This window comes from Macrotis lagotis, chromosome X, assembly GCF_037893015.1.
Source record: "Macrotis lagotis isolate mMagLag1 chromosome X, bilby.v1.9.chrom.fasta, whole genome shotgun sequence".
Taxonomy (NCBI): Eukaryota; Metazoa; Chordata; class Mammalia; order Peramelemorphia; family Peramelidae; genus Macrotis; species Macrotis lagotis.
In genome coordinates this window covers 647,379,827-647,401,408 of record NC_133666.1, presented here as the reverse complement: position 1 = coordinate 647,401,408, position 21,582 = coordinate 647,379,827, and the positions used below count along the sequence as shown (strand labels likewise).

Here is a 21,582-nt window from a genome sequence, read left to right as displayed (position 1 = left end):
GCAAACTTGTTCAGACATTTCCAATTGATGGGCATCCTCTCAATTTCCAATTCTTTGTCACTACTAAAAGAACTGCTACAAATAGTTTTTGTATATATAGGTCCTTCTCCTTTTTGGTTTTATCTCTTTGGGATACAGACCTAGTAATGGTACTCTCTGACCAAAGAGTATGCATGGTTTTATAGCCCTTTGGGCATAGTTCCAACTGCTCTCCAGAAGGGTGGAATCAGGTTACAACTTCACCAACAGTCCATTAGTGTAGTGTTTTCCCACATCCTCCCCAGTATTTGCCATTTTCCTTTTCTGTCAACAATATTAGCAAAGCAGGGATAATAAATGGGTCAGTGGACTTCCCAGTCAGTCAAAGACTCTGAATACAGAGTGAGACAGAATGTAATGCGTTAAAAACAATTTATCAAGACAATTAATTAAAAGAAAAGAATTAACAGGATATAAAATTAGGACATCTGATTTTTAACTGGAAGAAATATTTTCAAGTTGGGAGGCGAATGAGTGAGTTTTTGAGGATTGGAAAGGGGAGCGTAAACAGGTGGAATTTCCTGAAATCAGAAAAAAGAGGCATCCCAATCCTCCCAAGTGTTTGTATTCAATCATAGGAGCATGGATACAGTAACTGATTGACCAGTATGGGATCAATTCTCATATAAGAGATAAATCACTGGAGATGTATAATTGTGAGAAAACTCTTTGCATTAATCTTTGTATCTGATTGAATTTCCGACTGACAGAACCTAGGTCCTTCTTAGAGAAGGGTCTCCAAAACCCTATTTGCTTCAGTTTCCTCATCTGTCACATGAGTTGGAGAATGAAATAACAAGCTACTCTAGCATCTTTGCCAAGAAAACCCCAAATGGGGTAATGGAGAGTCGCACATGAAATGACTGATCAAGCAACAGGTAGAGGTGGTCCAGCTACTCAGCCACATAGGACTGGGTTCAAACAATGTAATAAAATTCTTTTTTTAATAACTCCCATAATTGAAAAAAGTTTTCTCATAAGGCAGAAATGGGACTAGACCCATTACTGAATAGAAAGGGAACTAAGGGGCAGCTAGGTGGTGCAGTGGATAGAGCACCAGTCCTGGAGTCAGGAGGACTGGAGTTTAAATTGGGCCTCAGACACTTACTAATTACCTAGCTGTGTGGCCCTGGGCAAGTCACTTAACTCCATTCTTGCAAAAATTAAAAAAAAAAAAAGGAAGCTGAGCTAGAAGTCCGATTAAGTAATGAGGCAGAGTCCATTTGAGATTCACTCCTTTCCCACAATTTTCACATATGGAGGTGGAGCCCACAAGGGCAACTGAAAAGGACCAAGTTTCAGAAGAACCAGGAAACAGAAGTGTAATCCAGAGAGGAGAGAGGAGCCAGAACGAGCAGGTGGTCAACACTGTCCAATGACTAATAATAGTTAGCATTTATATAGCTCCTTGAGGTTTAAAAAATGCTTTATATATTGACTCACTTAATCCTCGCAACAACTGTGTGCGTCAAGGGCTTTTATTAGCCTCATTTTGTTGTTCAGTCATTTCAGTCCTGTCTGACTCTTTGTGACCCCATGTGGGGTTTTCTTGGCAAAGACACTGGAGTGGCTTACCATTTCCTTTTCCAGTTCATTTTAAAGATGAGGAAATTGAGGCAAACAGAGTGAAGTCAAACTCAGGAAGCTGCGTTTTCCTGATTCCAGGGCAGGCATTCTATCCACTGCACCATCTAGCTTTCCCTATCCTCATTTTACAGATGAAGTAACTAAGCTACGGAAGGGATGAGTGACCTATGGAGAATGTGAGGAAGGATTAAAACTGAGGTCTTCTTGTTTCCCAATCCTGTGCTCTATCACCCATGCCACCTAGCTGCCTTATGAAAAATGAAGCAACTCCTTACTATATACAGTGTTACGTACTGGGGACACAAATAGAAAAGATAGCTCCACAGTCCCTGCTCTCAAGAAGCTCATATTCCACTGGGGGAAGCAACAGATTCTTTGTTTCAGCTCAGATGGAACAGTGCCACAGTTCTTTGGGTAGGACAGCAAGCTTTCTTTACTGTCATTTCCACTGATATAAATCCTATGGTTTCTGACGTTCAACCACTTGATAATACCAAGAACTTGGGGACTCTTTTCTGGGTCTTCTGTAGTTGTGGCTGCAATCCCCCACAGGAGCAGTGCCAGGCTATGTCTCCATAGACTTTACTTCCCAGAATGCTGGCTGCAGGCAGAGGGCCGGGTCTTTCTAGTTCCAAGTCTCTTGGGTTCAGGATCTCCGTCATGGTCTGAGGGAGATAGTAGTCCATGGTGGTCATAGTGGTTTGACTTGCCTAGCATATGCTGTCCCCTGTCTCTTTCTGCTTCGGCTAGGTTGGCTTGTCTGCCCAGTGAGTGACAGTTGATTAGCAGTTGGAAGGGATGCCCAGTTCCTTCTCCACAGAAGTTGCTTCCTGGGAATGATAGCCTGGGAACTGGGCTAAGCTGGGAACAGGACAGGGCATCTGTGAAGGGTACTACCACTGCCAGAGCACTTCTGCATATCAACCGAGAAGAAATGAGGATGAGGAAAAAATCCATCAGCTTTGACATTTGAGAAACCAACAGTGGAGAAGAGCTAGTGATTTTCATTTGTTTTATCTGTAAAATAAGGGGGTTAAACTACATGAACTTAGTGGCATATATGCAAAAGGGGAAAGAGTAACATCTAGGAAGTGAGGTTTAGAGTAGGTAGAATTTGAAAAGGAAGAGGAAGAGGAGGAATAGAACATTCCTGGGGAATCACCAGGATGAGGCAGAAGTGGTGAGATGATCTTGGGATCAAGAGAGATCTGAGTCTTGTCTCTGTCACTCATTGTGTGACAAAGGTAGGCACCATTTTGAACCTTGGTTATATCACCTATGGGAGTATATTCAGGGAGGACCAGATCCCTTTGCAGGGCTGCTCACTGACCTTTCATATCTACTTTTACCCAACTTTTGCCCGTGTCTGAGATGCTGTAGCACATATAGCAGCTATACACCATTTCAGCAGATGGGCTAAACCAGGTTGAGGGTAACCAAAAGGCCTCAAACTATCAGTGAATTAGGGTATATCTACCCCAAGCATGTGAAGATTTCCCCCACAGAATAGATGGATGTGAATATTTTGTTCCATGAAGGAGCAGAAGACAGCCCTGAAGGCAGCAGAAGCACTTAGAGATTGATAAGACATGGAAATGTCAAGGGCATCCACTGCAGCCAACCATCCTGATTTTTATCTTGTCAATGGACTTCAATGACAATTGAAGAAAGTGAGACTGATTATTTTCTTGTAATTCTGCCTTTCCTCTAAATCAAAAGACATGATCCATACCATTTTGCTCATCTTTGACACAGATTATTTGTGCCCAACTTGTGGTAGAGCCTTCTATGCTGATCAGCCACCATCAGATACACTCTATCTTGACTCCAACATCATTCTCTCATTTTGGTTCTCTTCCAGTACAAAGGACAACAATGATGAACAATATCACCTATGAAATGAAGATAATAATATTTCTAACGGTTCCTCTAAAGTCTGTTGTGGGGCTCAGATGGAAATCTTAAAGCACTAGACAGTATTAGTTTTATTATAGGAGGGAATGATCCCCACATGAGCAGAGAATCATGAGGAGGTAGGTCAAGAGCAGATGATTATAAAGATGGAGTCAATGGGTGAAAAAGAGTAGATGAGGAGACATGGTAAGGGAATAACAAGAGGTAAAATTGTAAAGGTAGGATAGGGGCAGTCTATGGAATGCTTTGTATCAAATGATACAACTTTTGTGGATGATGATCTGTGGATATGTATTAAAGTTGCTCAGAAACCTGATCTAAAATACCAAGAAATACAATAGACTTTCATTATGGCAGGAGCTAATTTTCTCCAGGGGTAGACCCCAAACCAGCCAGATCTTTCTCTAGCTGATAGACTGGGGATGCCATTCCCCTACCCTGTCCCCACCTCTTTCAAGCCTCCCTATAAGATATTGGATTTTCTGATGACCCTGAAAGGATCCACCAAAAGATGGGGAATTGAGGGGTTAGGAAGTCAAGGTCTAATGATGATAAGATTCTGGGGAAACACATGTATACCTACTTATATATGAACATATATATTATATATATATACTTATATATGAATAAAAGTGGTTTATCTTTGGTTCCTTGTAATTTGTATTTTTTAAAATTTTATGATTCTTTTAACTCATGTGTTTGAACTTCAGAGTTTTTACTTACTCTAGTCTTTTTATCAGGAAAGCTTAGAAATTCTCTATTTCATTAAAGATTTAATTTTCCCCCTGCAGTTTTGTATTGTTTTGCTAGATATTACTTTTAGTTATAAAGCTATATCAATATTGTACCCCAAGTTCTTTGTTCCTTTAGAGTAGTGGTTGCTAAGTTATGTGTGATCCTAATTGTGGTTCCTTGGTACTTCAATTATTTCTGGCTGCTTATAGTAACTTTTCATTGACTTGCAAGCTCTAGATTTGGGGGATTGGATGAAATTATTTCATATGATTAGGTGTACAAATAGAGATCTATACAAAAAAGGAGAGGTGAGGTCAAACTACTGACATTTATCTCTACCTCTCCTCTGAACTTGGTCAAAGGCAGGGAATGAATCCGGGGAATTTTCATTAAGGGGGTTTCTTTCAAGAGGTTACCAGAGGGTTACTAAAGAGATCTATGTTCACTTTAGACTATGGTTCTAAAAATCTGGACAGTTTTCTTTGAAGATTTCTTGAAACATTGTTTTGGTCATAGTATTCAGTTAGTCTAATGATTTTACATTTTTTCCCTCCTTGATCTGTTTTTGAGCTCCAGGGCCAGTGCTTTAATCCACTTCGCCACCTAGCCGCCCCTTAATTTTAAAAAATCTTTTGATTGTTTTACTATTTCTTGTGACCCATGGAGTCATTGATTTATTTTTTCTTTTTTAATTTTAAACATTTTTAGAAAGATTTTATTTATTTTGAGTTTCACATTTTTTCCCCCATTCTTGCTTCCCTCCCCCCACACCCCACAGAAGGCATTCTGTTAGTCTTTACATTGTTTCCATGGTATACACTGATGTCAGTTCAATATGATGAGAGAGATATCATATCCTCAAGAAAGAAAAATAAAGTATGAGATAGCAAAATTACATAAGAAAATAATGGCTTTTTTTTTCTAATTTGAAGGTAACAGTCTTTGGTCTTTGTTCAAAGTCCACAATTCTTTCTCTGGATACAGATGGTATTCTCCATTGCAGATAGCCAAAAACTGTCCCTGGTTGTTGCACTGATGGAATGAACAAGTCTATCAAGATTGATCATCGCCCCCATGTTGCTGTTAGGGTGTGCAGTGTTTTTCTGGTTCTGCTTATCTCATTCAGCATCATTTCATGCAAATCCCTCCAGACTTCCCTGAATTCCCATCCCTCCTGGTTTCTTTCTTTTTTTAGGTTTTTTGCTAGGCAAATGGGGTTAAGTGGCTTGCCCAAGGCCACACAATTAGGTAATTATTAAGTGTCTGAGACCAGATTTGAACCCAGGTACTCCTGACTCCAAGGCTGGTGCTTTATCCACTAGCCACCTAGCCGCCACCCCCCCCACCCCCCCACCCCCGTTTCTAGTAGAACAATAGTGTTCCATGGCATACATATACCACAGTCTGTTAAGCCATTCCCCAATTGAAGGACATTTACTTGATTTCCAGTTCTTTGCCACCACAAACAAAGCTGCTATGAATATTTTTGTACAAGTGATGTTTTTACCCTTTTTTCATAATCTCTTTAGGGTATAGACCCAGTAGTAGTATTACTGGATCAAAGAGTATGCACATTTTTGTTGCCCTTTGGGTATACCCATTCTTATTCTCTAAACTGGTAAAAAGCAATCTGGTGAAGTGCATTAAAAGCTACTTTGAGAGTCAAGAAGGAGCTCTACTCTTGCCTCTGATCCATCCTGGCAGTGTGACTATGTTCAAGTCACTTAATCTCTTATTACCTCAGGAAAGTGCAACTATATACAGATAAATTTCTCATCTATATCTGTGAAAAGAGTTTCTGTGCCAAGAATTCCCTATACTGATGAAATCACAGAAACAGACCCCAAAACAGACTCCAAAAGCTACACTGATTGTTCTTTGCCAAAGATTTAGTTCTGAAAGATTTTAGCAAATAATTTGATAAAGTCCCCCGTGTTATTCTTATGGAAAAGATGGAAGGATGTGGGCCAGATGATTGTACCATATATTGGTACCATATATGCATTTGAAACTGGTTGAATGGTTGGAATCCATCACCAATCAATCAATCAACATTTAGAAAGCACCTGCTATATGTATCTCCAGCACTGTTCTAGATATAAGGTGGCCAGGGAGGGAGGGCACTAGTCATTGAGAAAATCAGGAACTGCTTTGTGTAGAAGGTGTAGCTAAGGCTGAGTCTTTTTTGTGGGTTTATTTTTTGCAAGGCAAAGGGGTTAAATGACTTGCCCAAGATCACACAGCCAGGTAATTATAAAGTGTTTGAGGTCATATTAGAACTCAGGTCGTCTTAAGGCTGTTTTGAAGTAATGAGGGATTGGTTCAGTGAGACAGTAAGTTGTGAAAAGGGAGAGCATTGTAGGCTGTGTGTGTGTGTGTGTGTGTGTGTGTGTGTGTGTATGTTGGGGTGGGATCCAGTTTAAAAATCAATAGTAGTCATTTAATTTCTTCATACCTGAGTATCTCTTTTTGGTTCTGGCCTGGGCTGTTTAACACTTAAAAAAAGAACTCAAGCAAAAACAATGGCAGTACCTTTTATCCAATATACAGATGCCACAAGGCTGGGATATGCAGCTAACACAAAGCCAGGGATCCAGAAATAACCTGGTGAGCCAGAACGAGCATTCTGCAAAACCAGATAAAGATAACATTCCATAGCAATAGATGTAAAGTTTATCCTTGGACTCAAAGATAGACTTTACAAGGACTAGATGGAGAATGTGGAGAGAAAATAGTTTGTCTGGAGCAATTGTGGGGGCCTGGAAAAAGGGCTGAAATAGGAACAAGGGGTGGAGTTTCAAAGAGGTAAATTCAGTTTTAGTACTAGCATAAACTTCTTACAACTTATATCCAAAGTGGAGTGGGCTGCCTGAAAAGTAGTGTTTGCTTTTTATCCAAGATCTACAGGTAAAGAAAGACCAGGGCACTGTTTTGGTTCATGGATTGGATGAGCTGGCCTCTGGGGGACACTTCTGACTTTGTAGTTCTAGGCTTTTGGTGTCATGGACAGAGCACTATATTTAGAGTTAGAAGATCCAGGCTCTGTTGCCCTTTGTGACCTTGGATCTGCTTCACAGTTCTCAGCTTCTTTATCTGTACAATCTGTAGAATGAGATGACTTCTAAAAACCATGCCTATCCTCTTCCCTCCTTCCACCCCAGAGCCTCTCAACCTGGAATGTGGGGTACAGAGATAGAAAGTCATTTCCCTAAAAGTCAGCCAGTGGGGAAAGGACTTGAGCCCAGGTCTCATCACTACCACCAAATCTAGGGTTCTTTCCACTGCATTCATTGCGGGAAAATTAGAGAGAGTTGGCCAAATATTAGTAGTTGATAAGTAGAATCCAAGAATGCTGAGTTCAGGGTCTATGCTTGTTCCATTCCTGGAATCATTCTGATTGTGTTTTCTTCCTAGAACAAATTTCAGACAAGGGCTCGTTACTAAAGATCAGGAGAATGACCTTCTCCTCACACACACCTGGACCAGCATTAGGTCAGTTACCCTAGTTAGGGCCCTTTCCCAGAAGCTGAACCTGAGCTGAGCTAGCACAGGGCTAGAATTCCCCAGCCAGTAGATGCAGCTGTTCTGCTGACCCATACATGGGAAAGGGGACATGTGTGTGGGGAATCCATCTGGGACTGAAGCAGGGCCACAGAGAGGGGTCAGGAACCTTCCGTTTGAAGAATTCTGGACATGTGGATTTAGTCTTCATCAGAGGTCAAGTCAACAAGGGTTAGTTATGGCTCCACAGTCTATGCAGATCTTTGCTCCCCTGAGGATCAATCACAGGATTTAGAGTAGGAAGGACCTTAAAGATCATCACCCTCTTCTACTATAAATGTGGAAATTGAGGCCTGAGAAAGTCAAGGTCCCAGAGGTATTAAGTGGCAGTATGAGAATTTGAATTCAGTCCTCTGAGTCCAAATTCAGCACTCTTTCTATCCCACCATCTTGCCTTTATATAACATTCTACATTTTATAAATCTGAGTTTAATTAAAAACAAACCCTGGGTTCAAAACTTTGGTTGGTTGGGTGGGTGGTTCTTGTCTTTCATTACTGAAGAAGACCAAAACAACATCACTATGTTGGCGCCAAATTACAGTGTGTCCAACTGGGGTTGATCAGGCCAATATGAGCTCAGACAGCTCAGCCACAATTAGTCCAGGTGAACTCCTGAGGTTCAAAACTCAACTCTGAGGGAGCAGCTAGGCAGAACAGCAGATAGAGCACCAGTCCTGGAGTCAGCAGGAGCTGAGTTTAAATCCACACACTAGCTGTGCCCCTGTGCCTCCAAAACACCAAAAAAAAAAAGAAAAAACAATCCCATCCCAAATTTCACTTCTGCTGCTCACTGCTCCTTTGAGTAGGTCTCTGAGTTTCAGTTTTGTCATTTGGAAAGTGAAGCCCAAGATCCTCATGAAAATCTTGTAAGGTAGACAGGGCAAAGATTACTCTTCATTTTACACAGAACAAAGCTGAGATTTAGTCAGGGGAAGGAGTTTGCTGAAGGTTGCCCACCCAGCCAGTATGTTGAATAATCCCAATGACATCACAGGTCCTGTTCCTACTCTAAGTATGTAAAATAGGTATGAAGACCTGCCATTTCATTTGGCATAGAAAATTCCCTGGTTGATATTAAGCACCTTTCTGTACCTTAAAGAGTTACCTAGAACAGTGGTCTCCAAAGTTGGGGCAATGGTCTAATGCCAAGGACCAGGGTTTCAACCACTCAGATAGTGGGAAATTTGGTCACATCCCATCTTTCCTCTCCACCATCATTCATCCACTACTCCCTTCCACAGTCCCCTCCTCAGACCCACCCCCACAATGCTACTCTTCCCATAAAGGCCCACTTCACCCTTCTCCCCCAGTTCCCTCTTGCCACAACTCTACTCTTAGGGGAAGGGACTGGTGAAGAATTATTTTTTTGTGGGAGTGAGTAGCTCAGGATAAGCAGGCAAGGTTGGGTTGTGATCAGAGTAGCTTTTCTGCCAAACCACCCCTCTTCTGTGTTCCCTATTTCTGTGGAGGGCAAAACTTCTGAAATATTTCCTCCAAACTTTCTAGATCAAGCATTGTTATTAATATAAAATATGTTTATACTCTCCCATGTATGTATCTTTACTTATAAATGGCATAAATATACTATTATACTATAGTGGCTAAATGCTGTCAAAGGGTAAAGAAAGGTGAAGAAGGATAAATATTGGAAAAGACCTCTAGGCCAATGGTAACTGGAAAGACAGTCACCTCAGTTGAATAGAATCCTGATAAGGAGGTTGGAAAAAAGCTATACTGGATGTCAGAAACCCCAGACTCAAGGGTCAAAGAATATATCCAAAGTCCTAGATGAAGGGAAATCTGGTTTAGATTCATTCAACATCTATCAAGATAGATAGATAGAGCTGAGGGGCAGCTAGGTGGTGCAGTGGTTAAAGCACCAGCCCCGGAGTCAGGAGTACCTGAGTTCAAATCCGGCCTCAGACACTTAATGATTACCTAGCTGTGTGGCCTTGGGCAAGCCACTTAACCCCATTTGCCCTGCAAAAACCTAAAAAGAAAAAAGAAAAAAAAGAGCTACAGGGTCATGAAACAAAGACTTAAGAGACCACTCCTGGGGTCTAGTGTCTTTCAGCAAAGAGAAGAGACTGTATAGACAAAGCAAGATAAACAGAAGCAAAGGATGAGGGACTTTAACTTTAGGATCCCACTAACTCCTTTCTTTCCTTAACAGGAGGCACTTCTTGCCATCCCTTCTCTGGGATATCATAATATGCAGTTAGTGCAGTGGTTAGATAGAGTCAGCTCTAGGTTGGAATCCTAATACATTTGCTTCTGTGTAATCAAGGCCAGGTAACTTAATATTGACTGGTTTCTAAGTTTTCTCATCTGTAAAATGGAGATAGTAACAGTAGCTCCTTCACAGGGCTGCTGTGAGGATTAAATAAGAAAATACGTGCAGAGCATTTTAATAAACCTTAAAACCCTATAAAATATGATCATCTCCTTTTTAATTCTATCATCAAAGGATCATGGGATTTAGACAGGAAGAGAACTGAGATATTGTTTTTTCCCAAATGGTTCATTTTACAACAAAAGAACCGAAGCACTGAGAAGAGCAGGGCAGGGTTCAGATGAACAGAATCATGGAAGAAATGATGATCTCCACAGGAGCCTTCACAGTGAAGGCCAGAAAGAAGGAGTCAGTTTTGTAATTTTATTTCCTTGGCTCCGATTTCCACACCTGCCCACTGAGGCGCCCTCCGTCTTTTTTCAGGGGCTCAGAGAGGCCCAGCCCTTCACTCCTCTCTACAGTCTCCATGAGGCCACAAGGTCAACCAGGTCAATCCTAGTTGCTACTCCGATTGACCCAACAGTCCTAATGTGACTGAGCACTTAGGCCCTGTGGACTACGCCCTGCTTGTCATCAATCCAGTGGAAATTTGATGAGAAATGCATGATGTAAGGGCCTTATTTCTCCCCACTTGAGAGCTCCCTTGCCCAGCAATCCTTGGGCTGCTTCCCGCTACCTGAATGGAAGGGCCTTTCACTGGCTGTTGTGCCACTGTACAAGGTATGCTAAGTGAGGAGCTCTCCCTTCCTTCCCTAAGGCTGGCAAGTTTAGCGCTCAGGGACTCTGGGTGGGAGGAATGATCCACCCTACACCCCAGATGTCACAAAGCTCTGAAAGTAAGGTCATATTTTTTGCCTCTTTTTTCCTGCTGACCTTACCTTACTACCAAGTCTCAGCTGCCATCTTACTGCCTTAGCCTGCAACTTCCCTCAACACCTGGGTCTCACTCCCCAAACTCATCTATCCACTCCATCCCTGCCACATGATGGCTGGGGTGTGTTAGCCGACCTTCACACTCTGCTACCAAGAGTCTCCTCAGTCCATGGAGTGGAGACCAGAGAGAAGCCAGTCCTGAGGGCCAGCATGATCCAGTCAGCAGCAAAGCTACTGCGTCCACCAAGCACAGAGGTCCATGTCCTTTAGCTCTGCCACCCCCAGAAGTGAACAGAAGGGAGAATGCTTTGTAGTAGCTGGTCTCCCAAAGGGTCTAATGTGGAGAGGAGAGTGTCCCTAGCTGGGGCCAGGAGCATTAGCCCATCCAGAGACCCAACCTGCCAGGTCATAGAAGCTCAGTCTTAACTTACCTTACATACCACTGCTCAATTATTTATCAAGTATTTATTCAGTGCCTTCTATGCAGGAGGCCAGGCCCATCAAACCTTTTAGATCTTCTGGGTCTCCAGGCCCAACAAAAACCCCTCAAGGCAAGAATTCAGAACCCATTCATGAATTCAATGCAACCTAAACTAACAGAGCACAACCATCAAAGCAACTTGGCCAGGGTCCCCAAGGGTGGATGGCTGGATATACCTATTCTAGGTTATCAACATATAAAGACAAGGAACATCCCCTGCCCTTAAGGAGCTTACATTCTATTGAGGAGAAAGAATAGCTATACAGAATCAAATATGTGACCCAAAGCTGAGTTTTAAAGGTCACTCCAGATTCTAGGCGGAAGGGAACAAGCCTTTCTAGAGTACCTGTTCTGGGTCAGTTCTGGTCTAAGTGTCTTTTATAAATATTCTCTCATTTGATCTCACAATACTACAAGGCAAACACAACTATTAACCCCATTTTATAGTAGAGAAACATGAAGTAAAATCAGGTTAGGTGACTTGCTCAAGGTCACACAGCTAGTAAATGTCTGAGGCCACATTTGAACCCAGTCTTCCTGACCTCAAGCTCCAACCATGCATTAGGTCAATCTAAGCCATGTGGGCTTCTTCATCCTTTTTGCTTGGACCATTCCCACTCCCTGGGAATGCCCTCTTCTCCATGTTCTTTCCTTGGACTCTCCTAAGCTCAATTGGAGCCCTACCCAGGCCTTCCATGCCAGGTAGACTCATCTTTCTGAGTTCAAATCAGCCCTGTTTGGCTCCATTTCCTCATCTATAAAATGAACTGGAGAAGGAATCTTTGTCATATGGGTCAGGAAGAGTGACACCTGACTGCAAAACAACTCAACAGATGCCTGTAGGAAGGTGCTTCATGCAAGGCATAGAGAGGAAAAGGCGAGGTTCGGCAAAAGGATCATGTATCCGGAGCAGGAGACCTCAAAGGCCGTCTAGTTCAGAGTCCCTCATTTGACAAAATGACAACACTGGAGCCTAGAATTGAAAGCTGTTATAAATGAATGAAAGAGTGAGAGGAAATTGTAGATTTTATACATGAATCCTGCAGGGTACAGGTACCTCACCTAGCATGAGGTACGAGGCAACATTCAAACATCAGGTAATTTAGTCTCCAGAAACTCTTTCCCTTTCCTCATGGATTTTCATAGGCTCTCAGAGTTTGAGTTACAATCTAAGAGGTCCATCCATTCCATGATATATCCCTAATATGATCCCCCCCACACATCATATGACACATGATATGCTGATGAACCCCAATCATCATGGGGATGTGTGGGATAAAATTCAATTACCTAATTGTACAAACTCAGTTGCATTAGGTCAAGATTTCTAGGCCACTTTTTTTTTTTAGGTTTTTGTAAGACAATGGGGTTAAGTGGCTTGCCCAAGGCCACACAGCTAGGTAATTATTAAGTGTCTGAGGCCGCATTTGAACTCAGATACTCCTGACTCCAGGGCCGGTGCTCTATCCACTGTGCCACCTAGCCACCCCCACTCTTTTTTTTAAAGAAAGATTTTATTTATTTTGAGTTTTACAATTTTTCCCCCATTCTTGCTTCCCTTCCCCCACCCCCCACATAGGCAGTCTGTTAGTCTTTACACTGTTTCCATGGTATACACCGATCTTAGTTGAATGTGATGAGAGAAAAATCATATCCTTAAGGAAGAAAAATAAAGTATAAGAGATAGAAAAATTGGGTCCTGGCAACTTGTGGGATTTTTTTCCTAAATTGAAGGTAATAGTCTTTGGTCTTTGCTCAAAGTCCACAATTCTTTCTCTGGATACAGACGGTATTCTCCATTGCAGACAGCCCCAAATTGTCCCTGATTGTTACACTGATGGAATGAGCGAGTCCATCAAAGTTGATCATCACCCCCATGTTGCTGTTAGGGTGTACAGTGTTTTTCTGCTTCTGCTCATCTTACTCAGCATCAGTTCATGCCAATCCCTCCAGGCTTCCCTGAATTCCCATCCCTCCTGGTTTCTAATAGAACAATAGTGTTCCATGACATACATATACCACAGTCTGTTAAACCATTCCCCAATTGAAGGACATTCACTTAATTTCCAATTCTTTGCCACCACAAACAGGGCTGCAATGAATATTTTTTATTTTTTATTTTTATTAAATATATTAAAAATATATTTATATATTTTTATCTAGGTCACTCTTGACCAGATTCTTCTAATCTTGGGTTTGCCATCTCTGGAATGGGATTAGGAAAACTCCCCATTTTATGATTGGCTGGGACATTTTGTAAATTCCCTAGGGGCCCCCCTCCACACCCTGTGAAGACCAACACCCTACATTCCTCACAATACCTTAAGTGTCAAAAGCAAGATCTGAGCCTGTCCTGGGCCTCGGGGTCACTTCTCCTTTCTCTTGGTCAAAGATTCACTGACCTGGGGGTTCACAAATATTACTTATAAACCCAAAACCTAGAAGATAACTGGTAGGTTCTTGGAGTCCTGACAAGTGACAACCAATCTGAGAAACATTTGGAGGACTTGAGTCTGGGGAGAAGGGGACAGGTAGAATACTCCTGAAGGTAGTTCTGTTCTCAATAATCAATCCTGGTTAAAAGGTCCAAAGTGACCTTTCGCCAAATGCTTAATAAAGATCTGAAACTCTTCTAGGCTCCTGGCCTCACAAATTCTAAATTTAAACATAGAAGCAGCTGAGATTAATCTTGTCTAAATTGTGCATTCAGACAAACAAAAATATTTAACTTCAGACGTTAAGGGAACTTTTCAGGAGGAGTTTCTGACCCATAAGATTTTGGGGGGAGGGAAAATTAAACATCTTTAGAATTTTGCATTCCATATGCCAACAAGAAGTCTTTACTCAAAGGCCCATGGCACCCTCTAGGGGCCATAAGTTGCCAGGACCCAAGTTTCAGTAGGACATTGTGCCCAGGGCAAGGAAAATGGAAGGAGGAAACAGATTTATCTTTGAAGAAACATTAACTACCAAATAAACAAAGCGGTCATGATGGGGGATCAAGGCAGTTTTCCTTCCTGCTACAGGATCAGAGAATTAGGACACCTTTTAGTCCAACCCATACCTAAATTAACCCCTCCCCCCATGCCATACCCAACAAGATATCTCCTAGCCTTTCCAGACATTCCTTCAGGGAGGCAGGTCATTCCACCTGACATCAATCCTAAGTTGGCATCTTTACCCTTTCCACCCAAACAAGACTGATGCCTCTTCCTCAGAATGGTCACGTTCCCTCTCATTGTATCTTCCCTTCATGTTGCTTTTTTTAACCAATGGCATGATCTCCAATCCCTTTGCTATGTCGTCCTTTGGTTTTGCATTCCTAACATGTGGGACCCTGCTAGGAAACCAGGGCTCCTGAAGAGTGATAGTCCTGGCCTCCTCTTAGAATGAAGCTTGGCCTCACTAGCTATGGGGGCTGTGAGGTTACTCAGGCTTCTCCAAGCTGGTACTCAGGGGGCTGGGTTTTTGTTTTTAACAGAAGGCTGCCTTTGTACCTGTTCAATTTTATTTTATGACCTTCATGCCCAAAGGTGTCACATCCCTGGAAGGGACCTTGAAACTCCCTAGTGTGGCCAGACTGGGCCAGATTTAGTAAATCTTTAATAAAATATGTAAATAAAAACAACATAGGTGTTAGCTTGAGGTTTTCTTTCAAATCTAATATGTCCCTCAATATGTTAGATTAGATCTTTGGCTCAGCTCTGGGTTATCTGTACATTTGCCAAGCCTACCACCTATGTCTTTAGCCAAGTCACTGAGATACTCCATTGGGGATCCTACCCCAAGGGGACACAGGACCATGTCTGCTCTGAGGCTCACTATTCAGCCTGAATTGTACCACTGTCTAGACCACAAAACTCAATACTTTACATCATTTTTTTAAACAGGAGGTGGCATAGTACTAGATTTGGAGTCAGGAAGACCTGAATTCTAATCTTGCCTCACTCAGCCTCAGTTTCCTCATTTATAAAATGGCTATAATATACTTCTCAGGTTGGGTTATATAAATGTTAGCTATCCATTATCATTATCCTCAAGAATAGCCTAAGACTGAGTCAAATGTTTTACTAAAATCTAGTTAAAATATAGGACAGGTAGGTGGTGTGGGGAATAGAGTATCAGGCTTAGATAAGGAAGACCCAAGTTCAAATCTAATTTTGGACACTTACTGTGTAACCCTGGGTAAGTCAATATTTTCCTCAGTTTCCTGAAGTGCAAAATGAGATGGAGAAGGAAATGGTGAACCATGTCAGTATCTTTGCCTAGAAAACCTCAAATGGGTCACAAAGTTGGCCACAATTAAACTATATAGACTAAAAGACAGCATGGCATTGATGGAATGAGGAAGTCCTGAGTTCAAATCTCTAGACACTGCAAGTTTCCTTAGTGAGGATAATCATACCTGCCTCACAAAATTATTATAAGTATCAAATAAGAGAATGTAAAAAGGTAGTGTAAGTCATTATACATATATCCTATCCAAAATATAGTTATCGTGGATGTGATGTGCTTGATGATGCCATCCTGGGTGTCCGTTGCTGACATTTATTTTTCTAGAATGTTTATAAATCAAACATAAATAAAAATAAGATTAACTGACTGCTTGGGACCCTTGCCCTTCTCCAGTCCTCTGGCCTTCTCCAGTTCTCTGCACCTGTGGGGGCTCAAGCAAGGGCAGTTCAGTGCTTTCTTACAATCATCTTGTTTATTGTGGACATCACTCATAACTAGTAATTTTTTTGTTTTGTCTTTTCTGATCCAAAGACCATTCTTCTTGGCAAATAGAAACAAGAGATGAAGAGTTGATCCTTAATCACGGTCCATTCACTCAGAGCATTACTCTAATCCCTTCCTGATTCTCTTTTCCTCTTTTTTCCCCATTTCCTCTTTTTTTAAGGCCATTATGCTTATTCCAATTTGCCTGGCTGTACCTTTTAAAAATTTAAATTGGTTTCCTTATGCATTAGCATTTAGTTTCACTTTAAATTGGTTTCCTTATGCATTAGCATTTAGTTTCTTTAGAAGGTTATCCCTTTTCCTTCTCATTAGAATTGTCTTCAGTTTTATTCTTGAAAGTTTCCAATCTCTCCTGGGCTGGCTTCCTCTATAGATCCAAGAGCTCTCCCTCAGCCTTTTTTCCTAAACTCTCTGAAATGTGCTTATTGAGTTAAATTGCTTTCCTAGAATCTCAGGTATATATCACACTGAGCTGACTTTTCTCTATCACACATTCCAAGATAGAATAACTCACTTCCCAGGTTTCTCATTATTCCTAACCTAGTAACCAGTTAATTCTTGTTGATAAGATTTGAATCCAGAAAGTAAGTTTTCTTTGTTGGTTCCTGCAACTTTCGAATTATGAAATTCTAATTAATGGAACAGCTGATATAGTCAAAACGAGTACAGTAGACAGAACCCTGGATTTAGTCCGAGACCTTGGGCTCACATCCCAGTTCTGCCATTTACCATCTGTGCAACGTTTTGAGCCACTTTATCTTTTTTTTTACAAGGCAGTGGGGTTAAGTGGCTTGCCCAAGGCCACACAGCTAGGTAATTGTCTGAGCCCGGACTTGAACCCAGGGTACTTCTGACTCCAGGGCCGGTGCTTTATCCACTACGCCACCTAGCCGCCCTGCTAGTTAATTATTAAGTGACTGAGGCCGGATTTGAACTCTGACTCCAGGGCCAGTACTCTAACCACTGCACCACCTAGACACCCCCCACTTTATCTCTCAGTGCCTGTTTCCTTATGTGAACACTTCTAAGGTCCCTTCGAACTGTATATGTCTAAAATTTACAACTAAAAGAGGAAAAGGGCAAATTCTCAAGCAGTAAGAGTTGCTCTCCACTTCGAATTATACTTTAGAGTTCTGAAGCCTCTCCAAGATTAGCCTAGTGCTCTCTCAAGAGCTACAGAAGATGAATGTGACTTATCCAAGGTCACACAGTTGAGCCCTAAGTCTCTTGACTTGGTCTGCAATGGCTAGAGGGCTAGAATCTGAGTCTCAGGGCTAGAGATTCAAAACTAGACAGGGTCTCAGTCTATCATCAAGTTTAACTACTCCTTAGTTTTACACATCAGGAAGCCAAGGCAGAGAGCTTGAAATGGCTTGTCCTGGGTCCCAGATATAGTGTCTGAAACAACATCTGAACCCAGAGCTTCCTGACTCTGAGTCCAGGGTCATCTGTATCCACTACAGCATGTTGCTTATCAGGAAGTTTGATCAAATTTCACCTGGAACATGTATGAGCCATAAGACTGTACTGTAAGTCACTGACCTTTTCAGAGTCTGTTGTAGGATCTACTTCACTGAGTTGTTGGGAGGCTTAAATGAAATAAGGTATACAAAATATTTTACAAACTTTCAAGTATTATCTAAATGTAAGCAATCATTATTTCCACTACCTCAATCTGCTAAGACTTTACTCAACAGTCTAAAAAAAGCAAGTGATAAGTGATACTAATATTCTTGTTTAGGAATTATTGAGACCGACAGGAAGAAACTAGCCAAGAAAGGAGATGCAGTGCTTCCAACGCTGCCTTCATCTTCAGTCCTCATGCAAACCACAAAATCTTCTGTTTCTATGTAGGAAATAAGTGGAAGACTGTACTACTTAGACAAATACAGCATAATTTATTTTTACGTTCATTTCCAAGAATAATAGTGGTATGTGGTAAAGGGAAGAGGAATGTTTCAAACAACTCTAAGTGACAGAGTCCATTCGGTAAAGGCAGAATTCCACAGGGATTTATACTTCCCCAGTTCCCCTCTTATTCGACAAGCAGTGTAAAGGAAAGTGCTGGGCTCATTCTAAGGTACCTCCAGGGGCTGCTCAGGTCCTGAATTGTTAAATATACATGAAAGATGGCTCTGGTAGTTTGGTCACTGCTAACACAAAAACATTTAAAAAAAATTTACCTGATATAACCTTTCTTAATTTTAGGAAATGCTTGATATAATTAGAAAGGACTCTGGTTTTGGTTATTTAAAGTGGGAGTGTTGAAGATGGGTGGTCTAACAGACAGGGCAGCAATGGATCTGAGCCAGTCTCAACAAGCTCATTATCATTATCTCAGCAGAGAAGGTTTACAGTAAACGTAGCTGTGTACTAACAGAGAATGATTTGTGGGCATTATCAAATTCAAATATGATCATCAAAAATTCCAAATGATTAAAAGAGACCTAACCAAAAAGTTCTGAACAACCTAATGGTATGATCCAAGCAGCTGAAGGATTAGCTCTGGAGTATTGGAGAAAAGATGTGGTTTCTTTTGGTCACTTGGGCAGAATCTACATGAAGGCATTTCCCTAAGAAAAAATCCTCAGGACCAGAAGGATTTACATAGAGAATTGACCTACTGGCTTTGGTGACCTTTATTTCAAAGATTAATTCTGATCAACCAAAGGTCTCTGACAAATGATTCTTCCACATCATGAGAATGCTGAACTCAAAACAGTTAAAGGGGAAGCAAGACATCTAAACAAAACTCAAGGTCTCAACCAAAAAGATGTATATGAAAGAAGATTTAGTTCAGCTTCCCTGGTGATGGAAAAGTGAGATCCTTTAGGATTCAATTATATGAGATTATTCCTTGAACCTCTGTCTGAGGTAGATAAACCTCTATGACAACTCAATCTAACTCAGAAGAAATACATGGTGATATGTTGGGGTTTATTATTCAAGATCTATTTCCCAAACTGTGTCATGTGGGACCCAGGCATATTACATTAGGAGAATAAAGGTTTCATGAATTGATGCTAATGATATCTCTAAAATATTAAATATGAAATGGTGCATTATTAAAATGCTCAATATAAACAGCAATTTTCCATTATGAAAATAGATTTACAGTCTTCTATTTTACTCCAAAATTTCTCCAACTTCCTTTATCCTAGGGGTTCCTGTTCAATCAAAACACTTTTTAGCCAAAATAGTTCTGTGGCTAAACTGATTTGGAAAACCTTGGTCTAGAGGAAATAAGAAATAGTTGGGTTTCAAACAAATGTACATCCTGACTAGTCAGAGAGGCTAGCTGGGGAGGATCTGGGTTAAAATAAAGATGATGGAGAGTGCAGTCTGTGTGCTAATCGTACCTTATACTTAAAAAAACAAAAAACAAATTACGAGGTAAAAACTGGTGGCTACTTGTGAGACTAAGATGCTCTTCTAATAACTATGACTCAAATTCTCTTACTCTGCTCCCCACCCCCCACCCCAGTTCTGCAGAAAGTTTTCCATCTGGCTTTCAAGAGTAAATAACAATCTTTCCCTACTACATCTAGGGGATCAGTGCATAGTGCTTTCAGAAGAAGACAACCAACACAGTTCCAAGGCAAGTGTAAGCTGCTATGCCTATAGCATCAAGGCTCCAAGACGAGGACTTCAGGGTGCCACAGATGAAATAATGAAATGTCAGGCGGCTTTGCTGACAAAACTCTTCTGCCTCCTGGCAAAAGGAAGTGGTTTAAGGACAAAGTGGATTTTTCCATTCACTGAGAATCACAGATTTTTAAGAGCTAGAAACAAAGTTGATATGATAAAATCATGGAATCTTTGAGAAGGAAGAGACCTTAAAGCTCATCTAATCCAATTCTCTTCATTTTACAGATGAAGAAACTGAGGCCTAGAGAGATGAAGTGACTTGCCCAAGGTCACACAGCTTGCAAGTGGCAGAGGCATGACAACTAGTTAGTTCTTTCCACTTTAGTAGGCTGCCCTCTAGAAATCAATTCCAAAAATAAAACAAAAATAATCTTCAACTAATATGAAGCATCTTAAAAATGATTACTGTAATGTCACAGTATTCCAGAAAAAAATGAGGAATTTTCACTTGGAAGGTTCTTGTTTAAAAAAATAGATTTTTAAAAAAAATGTATGTATTGGAGTCTCTGGTTTCTAGATGGTATCTTCTTGTTCAGAAAGATGGGGTTCATCTGTCCCGAGAGGTGGTCCCATTTTCAGTGGCACATTCGGGAGGTCATTTCCTTCTGTCAAAAACAAATCCCCCAACCCAAACAACAGAATGAATATTGGAATCAGGAAAATTAGGAGATAAGACCAAGACCCAAATTCTACTGTGGATTTATTTTTAGCCTCTTGAAAAACAAAAGGCACTAGAGTGACAACCAGCCAGTAAATTATTTCAGCATTTCACCAAGGCACTAAAAGCACTTTATGAATATTATGGTCCTATTACTTGGGGTGAAAAGGAGATTGGTAACTAATTTGAACTTTCCATTCTATGATCCTAGATCCTTTTCCCTTCCATCATTTTCATTTTGATACAAAGACATAGAAGGAAATAGGAAAGTTTGACAGGAGCCCTTCCACCCAGAGATACATAGGTAGGCTAAGCCCTGGCTTAATTCTTGGCTCTAGTCATGGCTGATAACTTTAGGGGGATTACTTCATCTGAAGTATGGTGCTCTATCTGAAGCTAGAGGATCTGGCTCCAGACCTTGCTTGGCCTCTAGCTATCTGAATGGATGACCTTAAGCAGGACACTCACTTTCCTGAACCTCAGTTCTTCACTACAGAATCAGGAAGTTGGACTAGATGAGTGGAGAGTCCCTTTCAATTGTTCAATTTAGGATTCTATTCTGTCCAAAAAGTACTCTAAATTTGCTCCTTCACCCTTGCCTGAAAGTCTTTGTTTATGTAATTTTGCAATTCAGCAATTGGTGCTCATATCTTATCTCCTGACTAGCCTGAAGCAGGCTCCTTCAGGATGGCAGTCACATTTATATTTCTCTCTTTCAATTTCATGTCCAGTGTGCTTTGTTCATAGCAGCATGTTAGAAAGCCTGAAGAACAGAGAATCCAAACTGAATTTCCTAGTTTCTCCATGTCCAAAGAGGTTTCTCCCATTGCCATCAGACTATACCACAGTACGTTTTAGAACTGTTCTTTCTGCCCCTAGTCTCTTCCCTTTCTAGTTCACCCTTCATACCAATACAGAGGTCATCTGATCATTGTCCTCTTCCACTTTTACATTTCTGTTCCTATGTCTAGAAGGGAATATTACCTATTTATCCACCTCTCCCACTTCCAAGTCTTTCCTGACCCCCTCTCCCCACCCCAGCTCTAAGAGAA

General features: G+C 41.1%; 1 protein-coding gene across 1 annotated transcript in view; it reads right to left on the bottom strand.

Moving 5' to 3' along the window:
- Window positions 1-13,713: 13,713 nt before the first annotated feature.
- The window catches only part of MOB3A (MOB kinase activator 3A), a 45,513-nt gene continuing 37,644 nt past the window's right edge, over window positions 13,714-21,582 (bottom strand). Inside the window, exon 4 of the mRNA XM_074204651.1 lies at window positions 13,714-20,477. Coding sequence (XP_074060752.1) covers window positions 20,448-20,477 — 30 coding nt within the window. The 3' untranslated portion in view covers window positions 13,714-20,447. The remainder of the gene's footprint in view (window positions 20,478-21,582) is intronic.